Below are 23784 nucleotides of genomic sequence, written 5' to 3'. Positions count from 1 at the left end.
TCATAGCACAAAATGGGAAGATAAGTGAAGTGTAGTTTTCTGGTTTTGTTTTGTAGGTTTGGTGGCAAATTGCTGAGGCCTCTATCTACACTGTTTTTGTGTTCAGGAGTTTGGCTCAAAAGCGTATGCTACAGCACCATCACACTAACTGGTGTCACTGTGTGTTACTCAATTTCAACTATTGAAAAGGTGATTCTGGCTTAATCCCATATTTGCCAATGGATCCAAGATATTCACCAAATGTAAAATGTCAGTATATCACTATAGGATGAAAAGATGTGCATGTTGGTGTAGCTGCATTTAGTTACAGCACAGACTACACAGAGATGAAAATGCCACAGGACCAGTGCTTATTCGCAATCAAGCTTTATTCATAAGTGACTATGCAATGTATGCATACCAATGTGTTGTCATGTATAAGCAAAGGCATTCCTTACGAACTGCACACTCCATACAATGAGCAATAGAGGTGTTCCAGTGCCTTTTGTAGGAGTGACTTTAAAAGCTTAAAATTCATACTCTGTCCAAGGATTTTTCATCTCTTCAAGCCTCCATCTTCCCTTGAACTTCAGCCTGTCTGAAATGTAAATGGCAAATTTCCTGCCATATGCAGTGCAAGAACATTTGTCTCCCATGTTCACAGGTACCTGGACTGCCAGTTGGCAGCATTGTGTTATGTTGAAAAAGTGCTACAGGGTCCCTTCAAGTGTTCCGGTAGTGCAATTTGAAATGTTTTAGCTGTGTTTATTGTGATTCATCAGCTCTGTTTAACAATCGTGACTAGCACTAACCTTGAAGTTTAACAGGCAGGTGAGAACTGAAAATGTGGTTTTAAATTCTTAATGTTGCACCATGCTTCCAGAGATGTGTCATTCACAGCAACAGAGATGTTGAATTTCTCCTCATCCACTGCACCTGTGGGAGGACAGTTCAACTTTCCACAAACTCCTGTTGACATTAGAGCGAGGCTGGCAAATGTCAAGAAGGGTGATGTGCCAAATAATTGCGGCGCAGGATTGTCGACTGGCTGTGGTACGAGCTATCCAGCCACACACTGTGAGTCTTTTGGTTTTCAACTGTGCACTGGATTGTTTTGCTGATACTTTCAATAATTCGGCGTTCGGTTAATTCGGACAGTTTTTCCAGTCCTGTGAAAGCCGAATTAACCAACTTTTACTGTTTTATTTAATTCAAACTCTGCAGGCATCTTCATGAAATTCAAATTAATTAGCTTTTACTGTATTAATCTGAACAGTGAAGCAGAGGCAAAGCAGGAAACCTTAAAAGGTATTAACTGCTCTCTTTTTAATTGAAGTGCACAATTGTTTATTAAATAAGAAGTAAATGAAAGTGAATAGGGGGTATGCACTGAGCCTTGATCCGCAAGACGCATCGCCGCACCATCTTAGAGGTCCGTTCGTACACGCCATCCGTGCTGTCCATGCGTCGGCATGCAGGAGCTGCTCCGGAGGTCTTTAGTCATTTGTGCCGTAAGGATCTCGGACACAGTGAGTGCAGTGAGTTTCTTGCGAGTGCGCGGACCGTCAAAATGGCGACCCCGCCGCTAGCGCTCCTCGCGGATGACGTCAAATGCATACTCCCTATAAAAAGATTGGGAGGTGGAACTTGTACCAGAAATTTTTGTCCCATTCTTTACTTTATTATTCTCACTCCTGCTGCTGCTGCTGTTATAATGTATGTCAATCTTTATCTACACATACAGCTACCCAGGTCACCTTTATGCAGTGGCTGCTAGGGAGCTGGTGCTGAGGTTCCCACAGCTCAAGATAGCCTTGGGGAAGGCCATGTAAGTGCCTTAACATTTTACTTGGGGTTTTCATGTTCTTGCTAGCCTATATCCGTAGGCATGAACACTTGGTTATGATAGTGAAAATAATTTAGAGACTAACTCAGAAGCACGCATTGTTAAGCAAGTCCTTGGCTATCGTGCAAATCAAAGGGGTACCAACACGAAAATTTTCAATTTTTTTTTTTTTGCGTCAAATGAAAGGCCAAGTCCTCGAGGGCCTCGGAAATGCACTAGTATGCGTGAGTCCACCCTGAAAAAGTAATTACAGTATATTTTTGAAAGCTAGTTTTAATTCTTACTGTAACCTGACATCGCAACGCTGTATGAGCTTCTCGTAACAAACTCTCGCAAGGTATTGTGACGTTTTCAAAGCTGCACCGCTGCGTGGCTCCGTTGGTGATGTATAAGCGGCCATTTTGAAAGTTTTGGTACCTGACGTAATCGCAACTAGCCATACTGGTGCATGAAGTCGCCAGAATTGGCACTGTATCCCGAAGTCACGATAGTGTCGATGTCAGTAGGGCACCACCATGCGAAAATCGACTTTAATGTGAAAATAAAATATCACCATTTACAGAGCTTCACACTGGCTCAGAGAAGTTCCTGTATTCAGGAGATTTCTATGGCAGAGTAAACACAACTTGAAAATTGGTGTCAGTATACCTTTAAGGCAAGACTGACACTATACAGTGCAGGTATTCACTGCAGCCTAGTTAATATCCGTGAGATGTCCTACAGACCTCAAGATTTTGGCACATGCAGAAATAGTTCTTGTACAAAACAATGCCACATAGCTACGTAAAATATGGATCATCTTGTAGTTCAATCCAATAGGACATATTTTTCATGCGCCCTGACCCTTCTTATAGAGCAAAATCTACAGTGTCCTACGGTGGTCTCGCGTTTCGGGGGTTTACGATAGGTTGCTGCTTATAGGACTCCTGACACACAGTGATATATACCTAGGTTGAATCATCCCAACTCCCAGCTGGAATTATCCCAACTGGGATGATGACGGCTGCGTCATTGCTGCTGAAACAAAGTTGTTCCAGCATTTGCATTTGGAATCTTTGACTATTCAGACTTCTGCGTACACAATCAGCAGAAATATCTGAACACTCCCCTTGTTTACGTGCAATGTCTTCAACATGTGATGAAACGCACTTAAATGAGAATACTTCACTGTTTGCTGTCATTGTGAACAAGGGTCCTGTGCGGGAGCTGAAAATGTTTTTGGGAGTTCGTGCATTTTAGCTTGGTCGGCGTTTTCTTTTAACTATGTATGTCCCTGACCAGATGGGATTCTGTCACTTGACTGTAGAAGTTGTTAAGCAGATCACTGATGTTTATCAAGATTGAGAGAGCAAACATGAAATTTTCGTACTTATAGGTTAAAAGCGCTTATATGACGGGGACAAGAAAGCGCACAATGAGAGTGCTTCCTCACAACTGAAGCCTTCAGCATCATGAGAAAATATATACCCAAACCTGCTCCTCGCATACTGCCCACGCATGCGCACCATTAGATAATGCAAGCACAGAAGAGACCTAGGCATGCGTCCCCCCTCCATCGATCCCCTCTCCTTGAGCAGTGACACTTCTTTGGCAGGTATGGCCAAAGATGGGTGATTGATGCAGACGACGCCTTCTGCAAGTTCACATGTCATTCGATTTTGGTGTTTTAACAAGATTTTTGATGCAGCATATCTGTTTGCATTATCTAACGGTGGGCATTCACGGGCAGTACATGAGAAGGTGGTTTGGGTATATATTTTCTTATGATGCAATAAAGCCTTCAGTTGTGAGTAAGTACTCGTGTTGTGCTCTTTGCCTCTGTCGTGTTAGCACTTTTAACGTACAAGTACAGACCCTTGAGAGACAACAATAGGGCAGAGTTGGTCAGGGAACAAGCAGGTGTTAAGGACATCTTACTTGAAGTCAAGAAGACATGGGCAGGGCATGTAGCGTGTAGGCAGGATAACCGCTGGTCATTAAGAGTAACCGACTGGATCCCAAAAGAAGGCAAACACGGGGGAGACAGAAAGTTAGGTGGGCAGATGAGACTAAGGAGTTTGCGGGTATAACGTGGCAGCAGCAATCACAGGAGGGTTGGTTGGCAGAACATGGAAGAGGTCTTTGCCCTGCAGTGGGGGTAGTCAGGCTGATGATGATGACGAACCAGTACCAACTAGCTCGTCTTTCCATTTTGCTTCATTTGAAATTTTCGATTTTTGGGATTGCAGACACTTATCATATTTAGACGATTATAGGTCAACATATTTCTTGAATTCGAAAATCCGGATGCGTAACTGAAACATTTGCCAAAAATTACTGCCCTCTAATTTCACCATCTACACAGCAAGTGGAGCTCATGGGCCGTAGGTATTGGCTCATTTCTTAATCGCAGAAACATCCTGAGTAATGTACTGTCAACAATAGTAATTTCTAGATGAATGAATGAAAGCATTTAATGATTGCTGTGCCAAGAAGAGTGAGAAAGTATTGCATTGTTGCTCTTCCGATTCTTGACTGGCATTCGCAAGCTTAATGTTTCATTTTCTCATGTAATGTGAATACCCAACTTATGTGCTTTCTGAAACATTATTGCCTGGATTAATTGTCTTGTTCCAAGGCCACTATGACAGATGTATTGTTGTCTACAATTCCACACAATCTCTTGCCAGTGCATGCTAGCTCTTCTACGCACCTTGCAAGCTTGACGCTTGCAGACATTGTCATGTTTAGTGAACTGAAAACTTCTCAAAATGGGCAGTTTTAATTTTGCTACTGTCAGTCTTGGTACAGCAGAAAGCCCAGATACTTGCTTAGTTAGGCTGACAAATGCTTGAATTAATTTCATCAATTTGTAGCTCATCTACTTTATTATTAGATGGCAGTCAACATCTGATATCATGCCATGTCTACATATTCTTGTCAGTCCATTCTTACAATTTTTATATTTTTAATGTCTTTGTTCCACATAGTTGACAATGTTTTTTAGGGGCGAAGCACCTTGTCCATTGTCCATGCTCACGACACAGCACCGTGTAAAATCGGACCTTAGGATGGACCTTAGGACCTAGCTTCGCCCACTCGTCATCATTCACTTCGTGGAGTTGTTTCATTTTTTATAGTACTAGCATCGTCTGGGATCCTATAAAAAAATTTGTGTGCCAAACAAAAAAAAAAAAAGCATTGTATGTTATAAAATACTAATAAACTAAAAGCAGCTGTAATGAAAAAGTCTATAAATGTTCCGTTGGTGATGATGCTTAAAATGTTCCAGTATACGTGGCAGATGGCCCTCAAGTTTAAAGCGAAAAACAGGAGGAAGAAGTTGCCGGGAGGGATCGTAGAGTTGGACAAGAAGAGAGAAATAGCCCAAAAAAGGAAACTACTGCAGTCTGAGACCTCTGGTGGCGCAAAGGAAAAGCAGCCGTGCGTGCGAAAGGTAAGATCTTTATAAGTTCCCTAGTTCAATTTGTAATTGAAAGTGCCTTCCACCACACGAGCTGGGGCTTCCTGTCCAGTGAGCATTTTGTGATAATAATTTGCAAGTTGGTTCACTATTGGACGAATGCTCTGTTACCTTGCATCCATGAGGAGAGTTTCACTTCTAATGCACTCTCTCCTCTTTTGCCCTGGCAAATGTCTACAAGAGGGAGCTTCTTACCTGCATTTTCCAGTGTAGCTAGACAGGGACAGTGATGTACACATGACATGTTCAGTCTCCTTTCTCTTTCTGTTTCTTTCGAGTAACATTCTGAGAGGTAGCATGGAATGTTTTGCACTTCAGGACTAGCCGAATTTACATGCCATGGCTTGAAGGTGACTTTCACTCTGGTTCTTCGCATAGCACTCGACGCGCATGCTTTTTCATCTGTTCTTTCTTGCCATGCAGTGCTTTCTACAGTATAGGTCGCACTTGAGTGTCTACAATGCCCAAATTTGAGGAGGGGATGCATATTAACAAACTCAGCTCTTGCCCTAATGTAGTGTGCAATTGAATGTTTATGATGGGGCAAGAAGTTATAGCTTAATATTGCAACGATTCTATTTGGTGTGCCCTTCAGTAATATTGTTTACTCAGTTTATATTTTCCACCCTATAAGCCAATCTTTTATAGCTGTGTTGAGCAGACTTGTCATGAGTGCCCACTTGCACTTCCTGAAGTAGATTCGCAGCAGATTCTTACTTGGCATATAATAATCAAATGTGTATAATCGAATGGGCTGCGAGTCATTTTTTGGCGCACACTTCTCAGTGCTGAAGTGATGAGTGGCATGGGGTCCATTGTTTTGATTTTCAAGGTCACTGCAACACATGTTCAAAAATGTAGCTCTTGTGTTGTCCCACAGGAAATTTCGGTGTTTCAAGCTGGAATTATGCAGGGGTTTTCAAGGTTACTTTAGTGCACAGAAGCAAAGTATATGGTGGGCATGCAGGTTTTTGTGCCCACCATGTTCTTCGTTTTTCAATATCATTGTGCATTCAGTCATGCCCTCCTTTTGTAGCACTGGCCTGTCTTATTTGCTAATGCGTACAATTTTGCAGACAGCTTTCTGGCATGCTGCCTTTGATGAAGGCGAAGATGAAAAGAGTCTGTCTCTTCACATTGACATAATGAAGAAAGAGCTGCGCAAGGCAGGTGGCAGCGTTGAAAAAGTGGAACAGTCAATGATGAGGACTTTCAGAAGCAGGCGTGCGGTCATAGTGAACACCAAACCTTCTGTTCAAGCCCTTCTTGAGCTCTACCCAGCACTCGGATGCGAGCGAGAGGCAAGTGCACAGAATATGCCTTGGTCTTTTGTGGTGTTTGAGCATAAGTGCTGTATTCCAGCTGTTTTACTTACCTGGCAAGATTTACTTACCTGGCAAGACATTCCCATGTTTCATTTAGAGAAACGTTATAGCTGCTCACTGATTTCCTAGCCAGCTTTCAGATATAATCACAGCGTTCTTATTTGTAACAAGGAAAGTTTTAAATGCCAAAAGTGTGTAATTCAATAGCTTACATGGCAAATATTCCAGCCATATTACTTGTCTGTCTCGGACTTTCAGAACAATTCTGGTAGTTAACTGCATCTAATATAGTGATTCAAAACTGTTTTTAAACAATTGATCACGTCACTAGTGTGAATCTTGCTAATCTATATCGTATTCTTGAATAGTGATAGTTACTCCTTTATACTGATAGATTTTCTTTCATTTTTTTTTTAAGCTTTTTTGCCACATAATAGTTAACAAATGTGCAAGACGCACTTACTCGTAAACGTCACTTTCTGAATTTTCTGAAGTGAAAAATCTCGAATTAGATTGGGAGTGCAGTCTGATTATTTTTGCTTTGAGTGTTGCCCATTTTTATTGGCACAGGTCACCTAATAAGGTAGATTGGTAATAGTCAAAGCTTTAATGTGACACTGCTGGCTAAATTGGGAGCTCGTCTTTGTATGTGCACTTAATTATTTATTCTGTGTTTACAAACACTTGTTTGTTTTGCTAATTTACATACAACATATTTTTAAGCTAAAATTGAGTGATATTGTGTGAATTCAGCATCATTGCATTAATTGATGTGGCAATTTTCTCCTTCTGCAAATCATACAATTTTTCTTAAAAGATAACTAATGCTTGTATTGCTGCCACATTTCAAGGGACGCTAAAGTGAAACAATAGATATTTAATTGTTCATGGAAAGCTCTGGCATCAGTAACATTGCCATCATGGGTTAATGAAAAGAAGAAAAAAAAATTAAGACTTAGTGCTATTTTTAAGTTTTGCACTCGAATCTCTGCATGAATTTCACATGTTGTCATGGATTTCAGTGACCTTTTTTCTTTTTGGTCACAGTTATTCAGCAAATTTCATGAAACTTGATATGTTAAAGGACACTAAGGGGAAATATTAAGTCGACGTTGATTTTGAAATGCGTTCTAGAAACCCCGTAGTGGTTATTTCGTGCCAAGGAAATGCTTATTAAGAAAATAATGTTTTAGTGGTTCACACAGCGTTAGTGCACTTCAAATCACCCGCCTGAATGGGCCTTCTGATGTAGCAGTTGCTGTGCCCAATGTTGCCCGCCTTTACTGCCCGGCCGCCGAAGCTATGGATTCTTGCGCAACAGCGGCCATCAACCTCGAAACTGTATAGTTGACTGTAGCGGAGCTTATAGCATGGCCAGCAGCAGAAGTAGAGTATCAACTGTGTGAAAATAGCGAGAGCCAAGCACAGCAAGCAGTACACGATACCAAAACTACCACTGGGCGCTGCTTCCCATGGTAATGCCAAGAGGTTCTTTTTCCATGAATCAAATGGAAACGAACAAGCATAATTTCTTACGTCTTGTGATGCACGGGAGATTCTTTTTTATCACAATTAGTTGTGATAGGTCGGGACCATAGGTCGGCAAAACTATTGGAACTCGCTCAGACTCGCTCGCGAAATATATTTTGCTCCAAGAGCTCACTCGGACTTGGACTCGCTGAAATTTTCCTTAACTGGACTGACTCGGACTCGGGCTCACTAAATGTTTTCTCAACCGGATTCACTCGGACTCAAGCTCGCCAACATATTGCTCAGCCGGACTCGCTCAGACTGTGGCTTGATCCGAGTCCGAGTGAGTCTCGGTGAGCCGACTCATGAGTGAGTTGGCCGACCTATGCTCAGGACTCTTGACGTCATTGGGATCATTTCCAAAATGTCCCACTCGTGGTGCATATCATGTCCTACATTTACCTTAATTTCTCGATTAGTAGAGCACTGCTGTTGATAATACTGACATTTAGACGTTCTCACACGTTGACCTTTCACTCTGACGTAAATTGTGTATTGCTTTTAGTGTTCCTTTAAGTCTAGCCCCCTTAGAGGACAGTGTACTTTACTTGTATTGATTAAGACACCATAAATACCTTTGGCGTGTCACGGGAAGTTGGTGTGGGAATTTGACAGTGGCATCACCATCCCCATTTTCATCTTGCAAATCTTTTTGCTTAAAAGCATCTTGTAGAAGTTGTGCTTTTGGTATTGTAAAAGATAAATTACTAATACGAGAAATTGTTCTTCACTGCAGTGTTCCTTTAACAAGGCATAATAGTGCTGTTCTCAGCATAATTGCTTTTCACTTGAAAGAATTCCAGAAAACTTTACATTCAAATGAGTGACAGTCATTTTAGTTCAACTGCGTTGCTTCTGGATATCTTAGCCTTCCTGGCCTTAACACTTTGAAACCTAATTTATTGTCCTGACAGTGAGCTAACCTTATTCAAGACATACAACTTTGCCAGGGCCAGCTGTGCAGTTTTATACCAGTGTCGCATGGGCATTCGGGAAGCTTTCCAACCGATGCTCTGTTGTCCCATCAAGCACGAGCTGCTACACGGGATGTTTCAAAGGCCGTCTAATCACTAAGTCTATCAAGTCAATGGAGCACCCCACAACTCTATCGAAACTTGATGGCCATTGAGCAATGGAAGCGGAAACAGCGCGAAAGGGCCCTCTGGGTCACACTGTGCTTGTACTCACGAGTACAAAAAAGAAATCTAACCAGTATGCTTTAAAAGCAGTATATGTGAGCCTATGAATTATTTAATGAAGTATTTTTGCCGCTTGAAATGTGTGAACTGCAGATACTTTCGACAGTAGCGACGTGCATGCTGTCCTGCAGTGTCTCACTCACCGCAATTTCGCTGCTCATCAACTTAAGCTCAATATATGTATTTGTGACTACACGTAAAAGGTTTATTGAAATGTTTAAACAAAACAAGACATATATGTGCTTTTAAGAAAGTTCATATTATTCAACTTTTGGTGACATGGGTACAAAAATAAAGATCCGCAGCACGCCGCAATTTTTTGCGGGAAACGCCTGAACCACTCAACGGCCATTCAAAATTGCCGTGTAGCAGCGCAACAACTCTAGCTAGTCGATGGCCATCGACTCGATAGCCTTTTAAAAGTGCCCGTGTGACACTGGTATTATTTACCCATCCAATAAAGAAATACCAAGTTATCCAGCTCAAACTGTATTAATCCCAAGTTCTAAAGCATACCATCTATTGTACATCAACCAACTTTATGTTCGGTATTTATTTAAGGTCATATGAATTGCAGTATTGCCTGAACAAACTTCCAATGTAGTCTGTACTGTTCATGACATTCGTTTTTCCAGCTCCTTAAGGAATTCCAACGACTGACTGCCACTTCGGCAACAGAGGCCATCAGCAGCTTTGTGGAAAAAAAAGGAGACCGGGTGTTGTACTTGGTTCAAAAAAATGCTAAATTACCTGCTGCAGACCTTCACGACAACAGTAAGTTGTGATTCTAGCTTTGGTAATTGACATTTCAAGCATATGATGCAAAATTAGATCGCCCTACATTTGGCCATAACTAGGGCTCCGTGTTCGGATAAATCCGAAAAAATCTATAAGCACTCCCCGGTAAAATTTCTGACAATTTGGATTCATCCTTAAACTCCAATTTTAAAAGTTCAAGGGGCATTTTCAAAGCTGAAAATCTTCAATCGAAAGGAGTGCACCTCCTAAGATTTTGGAGCATTGAGAATGATAATAATAATAGTTCCTTTATTTTTGATCAAGAACATGGAGGCTGGAAGCGGCTTGACCTTATTTAACCTCTGAATTTTGTACCAAAAATTTTTTTCTTCCCACAAAATGATCGCATCACGAACTTCGGTGATAGCAGTTATTTTCGTTCTGATGCCACGTGTTCATTTTGAGGCGGCCACTGTGCAGAAAAGCACAGTCGCACGTTGCTTTCAACTATTGTCCCATAAATTCAGTATACAATACACACATGCGCTGTTAAAGACTATTGAGTATGCGATCATTAATGATTGAAAGTGCGATCATTACGCTAGTAAATGCGGCACCTCTTCGTTCTGAATGTTGGTGCTCTGTATGCCAGTAGATCAGCAGACCCTTGCAAACATGGCCACTGGAATCCGTAAACAAGAGCGATCTCGTTAAAATGAAAATGAGCAACCAGCTAGCCTACCAATTCCTCCAAGGAATACTGTTGAAGTGAAAAATAATGTTTTTTATTGTTGTTGGACTTATGTGTTAAAATATTTATAGTCTGAACTTTACATGCTCTGATCTCGAAATGCCTTGTACTCTGTGTGGCTTTGTGCACCAATGTGCACAACTGAAGGCATGTTCTCATGTCGTCGGAATTGTTTTGTCATTTCTGGAATCGCTCATGGTTGGTGTTGATGCACTGTTGCACACAAAAAATTGCATACGCTGACCAGCACTTGTTCCTCGAAATGACAAATTAATGCTGGCAGCCTGATGTCCTTGCGACTTGTGGAACTTACTATTTTGACACACTCAATGTGGAACTCCTTTGTCATTACTTTAAAAAGCAATTCACGGCTGCGTACAAAATGCATTCGCCATGGTGGTCATGGCTATGGAAGTACATTACATTTGGATCTAACGAAAGCGATAAACAGTGCAAACAGCATTTCCGTGAACAGCTGTCCTGTTTTTGTCATACTTAACAGCTGACATTTTGGCCTGTATTCAAGTGATTCCAGATTATTTCAGGGAATTCACAGGTGTAAAGGTGTGCTAGAGCACATCAGTTAAGCTCACACTATGGAGGAGAGAAACGGCTATTTGGGCTAGTTTAAATGCATATTGAAAGGGTTTCCCTCTTTGCTTTCCGTTCCTCGCTTTTAAGCCTTTCCTTCAGCACTCCCATACTTGCGCTTTAAACCCTTTCAATATGCACTATGGAGGAGGTATATCTTGAGCAGATGCCGATTGCTAAGACTACAATAGCAAGCAAAAAAAAAATAAAACTTGTGCTGTCAGTTAGAATACAGAAGACCTTTCTAATTCTTCATGAGTTTTATACAAAATAAGGAACCAATAGGTAGTGTCTTCGCGGCGACTCAAGATTTCAACTTGATCTTGATAATGTATGGCGAGAATTATTAGCTGCTCAGAAATGTGTTCTTATTGGAGCATGGGAATTGTAGCATCAGAATATTATTATTACACTTACTGCAGTTAGTAAATGGGTGATCTATGTACAGTCAGCATCAAAAGTTGATAGACTCCACGAGGCACAAGAAAAAGCTGAATATTCCCGCTACTTGGGCACGCAGCCTTGAATTTAGATTTCTGTCCTGTTCTAAAACTAGCAACTGTGCAGTTTGACTGAACACAGTCGCAGACTGCTGGGACACTCAAAGCTTTCATAGACTTAGTGGTTGCTAAACTTTTGTTGCTTGCTGTACTGGGCACATATGTTCAAAACTAAGTTGTCTTGTGCATGATCTTATTGTTTATGAAGTTTACAGTGTCATGGGGTTGCATGCTATCATGGTAAATCATTGATCACTTTAAACTTCATTATCTCTCATGGCGCTCTTTGGCCAAACATGGCCCTTGCGCCACTAAAACCCACAATATCACATCAAGCCCTCAATTTTACAACGTTCTCTTTCCTACTAAGTGCTTTTGTTTGTACTATGCAATATTATTTCTCTTGCATTTTCTTACCTGATGTATAATTTGTTTCCAGCATCTGAACATACTTTTTTATTCAATTTTTTAGACACATACGTTGCAACTGTCCTCACCAGTCTGCCACGACTTGTTAAAGAAGACCCTGCTTGTATCGTTTCACCATTGGTATGCATACATTTTTTTTCTCCAAGCTTAATACTTTAAGGGCCTTGCAACACTTTTTGAACACTGTTGAAATTTCCTATAGGTAGTCGAGACTTCTCTGAATATGAGGCAATCATTACTGCACAGTATGCAGCTAGGAATCGACAGTTAATGTTCAAATTCAGGTAAAAATTGCTCTCTTCTCTCGGCAAATGATGCCTAGACTTGATATCAATTGCGTCGTAAGCTTGCTGGCATGGCCATTGGCTGGTATAAGCATTGCAAGCTGCATTTACCGCAACTGCCACTGGATGCCACGACATGTCCCCGCTGCACTCCACAGTGCTAGAATTTTGCACTATAAAATTACACCAGTGCACTCGTGATCACACTGAAAGTCAGCAGTGCATTCAAAGGAAAACAAACTGTGTTTCAGGTCATGCATGATGTGTGCTGACCTACAGGCATAGCTTCTGCCCTCTTGTCATCCCCCCCCCCCTGTGTAGCCTTCAGTGCGCTCGCTGTGACGAAGGGATAGAGAAAGCGCTTAAAGCGTCCAACAAATCCCTGTAAATCTACTTGTACTTGAAGGACTAAAAATTTTTGTGGCAGTTGACTAGTGAGACAATGAACTCCAATAGCGAGGTTATTCAATGATTACTTCGAAAAGTGTTGCAGGGCCCCTTTAAGCCTGTTTTGTGGGCAATGACAAATGGTCGAACAAGGAGGTATGTGGCTGAAGTCAATCTTTTGGCAAGGGGACTCGTTTTCATGAAGTCGGCCGCAGCTTTCCTTAGCAGCATTTTCATGTATGTGTTGCTTACTCACTCCCACTCTCATTGGTGGTGAAGGAGGAGAGTGTGCATGCATCCAGCAAGAAAACTAGGATAGCAGACAGAAAATATGGAGCGACAGGGAAATGTTTGGGTTTCCGATACCAGGGCATACAGAGGTCTTAACACTGCTTTTTTTTTTTTCTTAAAGGCAAGAATTTCCAGGTAAGCAGGCACTTCAAAGCAGTCATGCATTTATGCTTTTGTACTCCTGGTAGACATATTGCATTATGTTATCATTATCACCTACGTATTTTCGGGTATTTACTAGTTTTAGCGGGAATAACCACGTTTGCATTCGTTTATAGTGTTGCTAAGGTGTATTGAAGTTTGTTTGTACTCAGTCTTTTTCTAAACGCAGGTGCCAGGAGCAACATCTGCACCACCCCCACCTTTTTTTTTCTGGAGAAAGCCTGGAGACGTCCTCTGCCTTGCTAGTCACTTTGAGGGCCTGAAGCTTACAGCTGTTGACGCAACAGACGGGGTTCGCTTTGCTTCTTGCCGTGTATTGGGCATTTAATGTTCAGTATGCGCAGAAAGCAAAGCGAACCTTTCTGCTACTAGAGACACTGAATGGGCCTAGAGCCAAGTGCCCTTCTACCCTGCGTGGGTGAAAATAGCAACTGCCATTGACAGTGAATAAGTCCAAATTGAGAACAAGTGCTTTACCTTTTTTTAAGTGAAAGTAACTTTCATACAAACATGGCTTCCTTTTTTTTTTTTTAATTTTAGTCATTTCGTTTTATACATTTATTTCTTTTTGGTAAAGATCTTCAGGAAAGAGGGACAGTTTCCTCAACGAGTTAGGTACAAATGCTCATGCACTTAAAAAAAATTCACAGCCGCACCTTGTTAATAACGAGAACCTGCCACTCCTTCATGTGGCTTCAAAATGGCCGGGACTTTTCGCATGGAATGACCCAGAGGAGAATGCTAGTCAAGCTTTCAGTACTGTGGATGTGACTGACAATATTGACTGCATGAATATCGGAGCAAGTTTAATGTTTTTCTTGTTGATGGAATTGCTTTATTCTAATCGCATTTGATACCTTGTGTGATACTGCTGTGATAATGTCACCCGCTGTGGTACAGTGGTTATGGTGCTCTGCTGCTGGCCCAAAAGTCTCGTCATTTACCCAGGCATTCCGTAGCACGGGCTCATAGCAGAGGCTGCTGCTGCGGTAGTTACAACCTAACAAAAGCATCTGCCTCGCAAGCCTGGACTCAAGGGCATTGACAAGGCATTCATGCTCATGCCATATACCGTAGTTATATTATTACCACTCGCCCATTATGCTCACTACACGCATTTCATGTCATCATCTTGATTTTAATTCTTATATGTTTTTGCCGCCTTTAGCATGAGGAATTTTAAGGCCGTTTACAGCCCACTTGCCATAATCATTGTTCACATTCGTTATGTCCTGGCACTCTTTGGCCATCAAATCGCCCTTGTGCCAATAAACATCATATATAGTCTCGTTCGATCCCAGCCACCATGGTTGCATTTTGGTGGAGGTGAAATGCTACAGGCCTGTGTATTTAGATATAGGTGCTCACGGTCAAAACTTTCTGGAGCCCTACACTACGGTGTGCCTCGTAACCATATCATGGTTCTGGCATGTAAAACCCACATAATAGTTAATCGCTGGGATATACTAATACTATCTTGGGGTTTAAAACCACGATATGATTATGAGAGATGCCGTAGTGGAGGCTCCGGAAATTTCGACCACCTGGGGTTCTTTAACGTGCGCACTAAATCTAAGCACCCGGCCTCAAACATTTTCGCCTCCATCGAAATTGCAGCCGCCGCGACCGGGAATTCGATCCCGCGACCTTCGGGTCAGCAGTCGAGCGCCATAACCACTAGACCACCGTGGCGGGGCATCGCTGTGATATTCAATGCTTCACTGTGATAACATGTACGTACAGTAAAACCTCGGTGATACGAATCTCGCGGGGTTACAAAAATATTCGTGTCATCCGAAATTCGTATCACCGAAAAACATGGAAAATTAGCATGCGACAAAAGAAAGTTGGCATACGTTCGGATTCAGTGTTTCTCAGGGCCGCAGCGACGTCATGAACAGCCCTAATTATTGCCAGTAAAGTCTTAGATGTCAACGATCATACTTGTACTCGTAAATGTACGGTGCATTGCGCGCGTGTGTAATTAATGAACCAGATGTGTTGTGCCCCGTGACCACTAGTAGTCCCCTTCTATCTTACTACACGAGAGTACTGCGGAGAAAGTGACTTAAGAAGCGCTTTACACACATAGATAGAGGCCAAGCTTCGTCTCTTGGAGTCTTCGTCCACCTTTAATGGGACTTCATGACGGACCCGCAGGCCCAAGTTTCAGTCTTGTTTCAGGAACGTCTGATTGCGGGGACATGGCTTGCATCGACGTGGCAGGCACGTGTTAACACAGTACAAAGATGCTGCTGCCTCGAGCACAGGAGCACGCGTCAACGCGCCGGAAAAAAAAAAAGCCTGACGTAACTTCATCTGTAATCTAAACGCGAAGGCGCCTAAAGGCCTCCAAGATTGCGCCCACTATCTCGGAGGCAACGACGCACCGTGGATGGTCGCGCAGCGCGCATGTCCGCGCCCGCGTGTGACTGCCGGGTCTACCGCGACAGCCGAGCAGCACCTGTTCGTACCTGTGAGCTAGCGACGTTCGTATCAAACGTCTGCGGGGTGCAAATCGGTTCGCAACAACCGTATTCCAATACATTGCAGTCTAAGGGCCTTGGCCGGGACCACAGAAAAATTCGTATCACCCCGAAATTCGTACGAGCCGTGGTTGTATCACCGAGGTTTACTGTATACATTTTTACGAAAGAGTATTCTGAAGATCTCTTCGTGAAGATCTTTCATTTTGTCATTAAATTCAATATGCTGTGAACTGTCAATAAACATGCTGGTTTTCTATGCTTGTATAATGCACTGGTCTGGTCGTAGGTTGAAACCTACATGAACAACTTCACTGTGATAACATGTATTTATACATTTTACGAAAGAGTATTTTGAAGATTGTTCCTGAAGATCTTTCATTTTGTTATTAAATTCAATATGCTGTGAACTGTCAATAAACATGCTGGTTTTCTTCGTAGTATGTTTTCTATGCTTGTATTAATGCACTGGTCTGGTCGTAGGTTGAAACCTATACATGAACAACGGTGCTATACAAAAATTCCAAAGTAATAGTATAATGCAAAAAAAAAACTGCATGCAAAACTGTGAGGGTGATGAGGACTACTCGAGTACTTCAACTGGAGCTGAAACATTTAAAATGGGGTGGAAGTGCTCGTATCTCCGGAGCAGTTATGCAAATGAAATTTAAAAACTGAGGGCGTAGCAGCACTCTTCGGAAACCAGAGTGCTTAGACTCTTGGGAGGAGTGCATTCACCTCTAGCCGAAATGGGATTCAAAACTCTGTGAGGGAGTAGCAGCACTCTTCAGAAACCAGAGTGCTTAGACTCTTGGGAGGAGTTCGTTTCACTCTAGCCGAAATGGGATTCAAAAACTCTGTGAGGGAGTAGCAGCACTCTTCAGAAACCAGAGTGCTTAGACTCTTGGGAGGAGTTCATTCACTCTAACCCAAATAGAATTGAAAAACTCTGTGAGGGAGTAGCAGGACTCTGCAACAACCAGAGTGCTTAGACTCTTGGGAGGAGTTCATTCACTCTAGCCGCAACGGAATTGAATAACTCTGTAAGGGAGTAGCAGTACCCTACTGCAGCAAGAGTGCTTTAACTCCTGCAGAGAGTAAATGTCCCCCAATCCAGAAGCGTAACTTTACTCTAGCGATAGAGGCTGTTTACTCTTTCGCAGATAGAGTACCAGAACTCTGTGCGAGAGAGTCCACGAACTCTACGCAGCAGAGAGTTCCCAGCACTCCTGAAAAGGGAGTGAAATATGGGACAAGCGTTTACTCTCGCAAAGAGAGTTGCCAGCACTCTCTCGTAGCTGTGAGTGTAGGGGTGTGCGAATATTCGAAAGTTTCGAATATTCGTCGAATATTACATTCGAAATATTCGTATTCGATTCGAAAATTGTGTATTCGAAAAGTTTCGAATATTCGATAACTTCGAATATTCGAAAAATTCGATTATCATGCATAAAATAACTCGTCTTCCACAGTTCTTCTGCGTTCGTATAACTAAAAACGTTGCCGAGAGGAGCGATAAACATTGTAAATACACGGAGGCACGATATCTGCCTGCCACGAGCGCTCCAGTACGTATGATTTATTGCTGGTGCATCTCCGACGTGCAGCGCTGTTGGCGATCGTCTAACCGTACATTTTCAATATTATGCGGCTGTAACGTGCCGCACTACCACTCGTTCACTATGCGGGACCACTTCTGAAGAAAGACAGTGACCCACGTGACTGGTGGCGGACTGTAGGCACCTTCGGATACCCCAGTCTGGCAAAGCTTTGCCCCATGTAACTCCCTATACCAGCCACTTCTGTTCCAAGCGAGCGTGCCTTTTCAGTGGCAGGGGTTGGGGGGGGGGGGGGGGGGCTGTCTCTGTTACAAGGGAGCGCCTGCTGCCTGATCGTGTGGAGCAACTCATTTCTTCATGATAACATCTAGTCATTACTTTCATTGTGCCGTGATATTTGCTTGTGTTGTGATGTGCATTGTGCTAGCCTGGACATTGTGTTCTGGAGACAGCAGTGTATGTGTGTTGCCAGTCAGGCTGTTAATGTTTTTTTTTTTCTAACAGCTACATGTTAAATAAAATATCGTTACTGTGGAGGCATTTTTCCTATGATATTCGATATTCGATTCGATATTCGAAGGTGGATATTCGTATTCGAAAAATTTGATATTCGCACACCCCTAGTTGAAAGGCAGACTTTTTAACTGAGTGCACGAAACGCCAGGCTTTTCTTCGAATTTCTTTTCCCATACTTTTAGGGTTGTATGCGGCAAGCATGCCAGTAAGTTGGCTTCGCGGCCTCTCGTTTGCTCTGACCTTTGCGTTTCCCGTGGTTTTGTGCATAGTACGTAACATTCGTTTGCTTGTCTTTCTGAGAAAGGTAAACGATTTTAATGGAATGTACGAGACCAGGACTACCATTGTCATGATAGGCAGCATTTTGAAAAATAACTTCATACCTGCAAGGTGCCGTTCACTAGGAAACTTCCACACATTCCGTAGCACTTCGCAGGTGTGTGGCTTCAGTTCGGAGGCTGCCAGAAGATTCTCCAAATAAAGCAGCCGGTCATCTGCATTCTGGCTGGGCGGTATGAAGTCTTCAATGTTCTGAAAAAAGACAAAAAAAAAGGACAATCTGCCTTTTTCACGACGCCTTTGCGCATGCGCTCTCGCCTAGCGGAAAAGTTGCGAAACGTCTCTTCATCTCGGAGGCTTTGCTTCTGGCAATACCGGTTGTCCCGGCCCCTATCAAAACCCCTACCAAAACGGCAGAGGGCAGCACAGGAAAATCGAAGAGGCGGATTGCCTCTCGCACATTTCATATGCACGTCCATAGAATGGAAACTATAGCTCTTGCTTCAATTTACGAGAACTGAGCATTGTGGAAGTAAGGCTGATTAACTGCACTAACCTATAAAGTGTATCATATAGATGACCTTTTGTATAACCACATGTTTCAAGGACCGAACACCACGTTCGGGCATTGCAAAGGGACAAGCGCGGGGCGTATAGAGGTGCTTGGTAATGGTGTGTAGTCAAATTACTGCGTGGCGCGAAAGCAGTCGAAATTTCAAGTTCAAAGCCGTGCACCCTTTCTTTCTAAAGAGCCGCGATTTTAGAGTAAAAGTCACATCCATGCGTTCCGTACGCCAGTAACGAAGAATAGATGCCGGTTCTTCATCTAGCGTAAAGTCACGGGAACCTGGACTTTATGTGTGGAACTCGAAATGCCGCCACTGGAAATGCGCCGTGTAGGAAATGGATAAGTAAAGAGAAGAGAAAAGGGTGCCAGGCCTGTCATGTAAATATGACATCACATAAACCTCGCCACCGCTACCTGGGAAAAAATGCAGAATTGCAGTGTTTGTGGCTGTTAGGTAGGGGGTATAGTATCAATTTTGGGAACTATCCGAACTGGAATTGGGAAGCGAGCTGGCAACTCTCGACCACGTCGGACGAGCCGCAGAAGCCACTGCCTTGCAATAGGGTCCGCACCAATATGTACTATAATCGCAAGTCAAAGTTTTTTCTTGGTCAAATTGTACAGCGCCCGCCTCCACGCGGGATGTACTGGGTCGGATTGCCAGTGCCACATGGCACCCACCGGCTTTTGCACTGCAGAGGTATCCCTGCCTGAAGCTCGGAGGGTTGTGTACGCGTATCTCAAGAAGGTGTCCTGTCGCTCTCCTTTATCATTTACTACCCCTTCTACCGACGCCAACGCTCCGTAATCCTTTACGGATTGCATATATTTGCATCTTTACTAACTTCAGGACTGCTTGCTCGCCTGTTGGATCGAGGCATGGCAACAGGATACGACTAAAGATGACAGCAAGATTAAAATTTGCGACAGTGCCTGTACAGGAGCCGTTTTAAACTTTACATTTCACGCTCCAGGAACAGTTCCCATGTGCAGTATAGTGCTCAGCAGTATACAGCACCGTTGCACTCTTGTGGTATTCGTGCGTTATTTCAGAGCGTCATGAGTGCCGCAAGGTATGCGCATGACACAGTAGTCGGATCGTGTTCGCGCTAAGACCAGCGTGGGGATGCTCGCAATGCGCTGCACTAATTGAGCTTAATTATCGCGTCAAATTCCTCAAGAACGAGCTGTGGGGCGGTTCAGGCAAAACGTCATTTGCAAGATGTTCGGCACAGCGAATTCACTCACAGATATGAGACTCTTCCAGCGGTCCATGCGGGCAAAGTCCCTCCAGAGCGTGTAGACGGGCGTGCGTGCGCAGAAGTGCAGCAGGCACTCTCCCTCGGGCGCCATCAGGTTGCGGATGTTGCTCAGCGCGCCCACCTGATCGCGGATCCAGTGGAGACAGAAGAATGAGTACACGCGATCGAAGCGGCCGTACCGTTCCACGAACGGGGACACGTCGAGGGAAAGGTCCAGCACGTCGTACGTTATGCGCGGGTGTGCGAAGAAGCGTTGCGCGAACGCGATCATGGAGCTCGACACGTCCGTGGCCACGAAGCGCCTGCAAGGCGAGCTGCGCGGCAGCAGCACGTCGCGCGTGAAGTCGCCCACGGCGCAGCCGACGTCCAGGAACTGTTGGTCCTCGCTAGGCGCTCGCCGGAACGCCGTGTTGAGCAGGTCCAGTACGAGTAAGTTGTCGCGCTTCTGGAAGGTGTTGGCCGAGACGTACAAGTGCGGCTCCAGCGTCGGAGCGCTGGAGCCCGACCGCGTGGACTTGCCACTCATCGGTCCTGTTACAGCTGGGGTGGTTTCGTGGGGCAGACCGGTCGAATCCGTCAGCCGACGCGGACACTGGAGTCGCGGAATGCGCGGCTCATTGACAGCTCGTCGGGAAACGCACGGGAATGGACAAAAATTGTTTGTTGCGTTGCATCCAAGAAAGCGCTTTGCGCCCGACCGGCCGCACAGGCACCGATGCAGAGCCATAGAGAGTATAACTTGGTCCCGCGAAGGAAACGGCGTGTGCCTCTGAAGTCCCGAAGTTTTACTGACGCTTCGCGCGTAACCGGCCTGAATAGATATAGATGACAAGTGTCACGTGACTATAAATGCTGCACGTTGCGACGTATGCGATAAGCTGGCCAAAGTATTACGTCGTGAGACAGGTGTACGAAATGTGCGGAATCATTACCGACACGAGCGCTACGTTTGTTTTTGCTCTCAGCAACGCCCATCCGTGGTGTCGACTTCCACCGTGGCCGTTCGCATCACTTCGCTGGACGTTTTCTCGAACCGTTGCGATTAAATATCGGGAATTATAATTATTATTATAGAAAACGACGTCGAGGGGCTTAAATAGCAATAATGGCAGACCGAGATGCAACATACGATGACGCCTTGAAACGGAAAGGCGGGCTAGTTGGTTTGGCTGCATAATGATAGTTTTGCGCACGCAACACGAAGACACACGAGGGATGTTTTCATTCAGCTCTAATAAAAACGTGCAAGCACAAGTTAAAGTAATCTTTTCTAGAGCAGAAGTTACTGCTGGAAAAGGCTGGATACCTTACCCCCTACCCGATTCTGCTAACTGCAAGCGAAAGGCTATTGAAGAAAATGAAATCCGTGGAAAAAGAGGTGGAAAGAAGCCAGGATGCTAAGAAAATTTCGGTGATCCCCTACATGCATGGTTTTTCCCATAAAATTAAGAAGGTGGCGGCTAAGTATGGTGTCAAGGTAGTTTTCTCGGCAGAGAACAAAGTAGGGGGCGTGTGTCCTGCTGTAAATAATCTGTACGACGACGGGCCTAGAGATATCAACAATAAATGTTCCAAGCGTGCTGATCACCGGGTGGTTGAGTGCAAAAGAAATGTAGTTTATAAGATTCCGTTCAAGTGTGGCCGGTGTTATGTCGGCCAAACTGCCCGATGCTTAAATGTCAGGTTAAAAGAGCACTTGGCCAATTTGAAGGGAAGGCCGGAAACACATTTAACCACGCACTGTGCGAGTTGTTCTTCGGGTTCGTGTAGTCCTTTGTGTAACCAAACTGATGTTTTGTATACTCATCCTAATCAGACAACAAGAGAGATTGCAGAAGCTTGGCACATCTCTAGACTTCAAGACATGTGTGTCAGTCATAGCAGGTCATAGTGATGCAGAACTATCGGTAAATTGACTATCGATAGTATCGATAGATTTTTTTTTTAAACTATCGATAGTGTAAACAAACTATCGATAGTGCTACTATCGACAAACTATTGATAGTGCAATCGGTATTACCGTCGTTAATATTACTATAGCGATATTACTATATTACTGCCACGCGTATTCGGGTTTCACCCATAAAGACTGTTAGCAATGTTTGACACAGACCGCGCCGTAATGTGAGAAGCTTCACAATTGTTTGAGATCATTCTGTTAAGATTGCGCGCCGGAAGCGAATAGTCAAGTTTATTCGAGAGCTTACGCGATCACCAGCGATAACGCTGGAAGGTTTGATGACTGATGTATATAAAGGACGACGCGTTCCACCGATGATCAGATTACTCAACGGCTGACGACTGCTCCCGCCGCTATCAGTGCGCAGCATGTATCGCTTGTATTTTGAGTTTTGATTTTCTGGACACAAGTTCGACCAAATAAAGAGCTCCGTATTTCCCAGTCTTGCTGCAGCATTCTTCACCGTCACAACCACGTGACAATACTATCGATAGTCGTGTGAATAATTATGCGGTTACTGGCCGGCCATATTGCCAAAATATTTGCGATAGCCTAGGTACTATCACCTTCGCTTAATTTATGAGCAATTTTTGGCAGAGAAATTATTTATTTCGGCAGTCAAAATGGCGGAATATGTCCATCAATAAATTCGTATCCAAAAGCAACCAGTTACAGCTTACAATTAACTTCTTGGTATTTTTTATTTTGAAATCATAAAATGCAATATCAATTGGAAGCCGCGCAGTCCTACCACATGTAAAGGCTTCCTTTCCGCTACAGCTGAACAGTTTGGCTTTATGATCATGTGTCAGCAAAGCACTCTGGTGAAGAACGCAATGATGTCAACTTTCTTGCCCATCAGCCTGCTCCTCCGGCTCCACTATGTACCACGCGCGCGGAAAACCAAGTTTATTCTGCAGTGAGTCCGCGCTGTTGATTTTATACTATCGATAGTACCATCGAATTTTTTACTATCGATAGCGCTATCGATAGTATTTTTCACCATCGATAGTGACTCAGCTCTCGATAGTATCGATAGTACCATCGATAGTTCTGCATCACTAGTCATTCATCCATTCCTAGCGCTGAATGATAACGAAATTGACTTGCTAAAGAAGATGTGATATCGCAACGTGCCTGTTAAAGGTTTTATTGTTCTTTATGTAAAGGAATACGCTATGCTGTTCTGCTCATGCGCAGTGATGATGAGGTGCTTGTAGCGAGTATATATTGTGGTTTCTTATTGAATAAAAGTCAGTTGATAGTCTGCGCTGGTCCTTGTGAACTTTTCGTCTGTGTCTTCGTTTTGCGTGCGCGAAATTATCATTATGACGCCTTAAAAGCAGAACTTCAAACGGCTGGATCACTTCGGCGATGCTCAGAACTGTTTATCTTCAGAGCTACTAAATTTCAATAACTGAGCAATTTACATTATTGAAGATGGAAAAATAACTTACCGCGACGTCACAGAAGCATATGACCGCTTCTGTAAGCGCTTCACTTAATGTCGAGCTGGTCTCGAATTAATGGTCACTTATAAGAGATCGAGTTCTTATAAAAACCACTTGCACACTTCACAGAAAAAAAAAAAACAGGCAAATATACAAGCAAGCAATTGGACTCTCCATCACCACTAGCAACAAGTCTACTGCATCTAGGTCTTCACAGTACACTGGATG

At 43.5% G+C, this 23784-nt stretch overlaps 1 protein-coding gene across 1 annotated transcript in view; it reads right to left on the bottom strand.

Moving 5' to 3' along the window:
* The window catches only part of LOC125756190 (juvenile hormone acid O-methyltransferase-like), a 41372-nt gene extending 20503 nt beyond the window's left edge, over positions 1-20869 (bottom strand). The window contains exons 1-2 of the mRNA XM_037654537.2: positions 20132-20869; positions 18420-18567 (exon numbers count right to left, since the gene is read on the bottom strand). Coding sequence (XP_037510465.2) covers positions 18420-18567; positions 20132-20671 — 688 coding nt within the window. The 5' untranslated portion in view covers positions 20672-20869. The remainder of the gene's footprint in view (positions 1-18419; positions 18568-20131) is intronic.
* Positions 20870-23784: the final 2915 nt, after the last annotated feature.

Source organism: Rhipicephalus sanguineus, chromosome 3, assembly GCF_013339695.2.
Source record: "Rhipicephalus sanguineus isolate Rsan-2018 chromosome 3, BIME_Rsan_1.4, whole genome shotgun sequence".
Lineage (NCBI taxonomy): Eukaryota > Metazoa > Arthropoda > Arachnida > Ixodida > Ixodidae > Rhipicephalus > Rhipicephalus sanguineus.
This window is presented reverse-complemented; position numbering and strand designations above follow the sequence as displayed.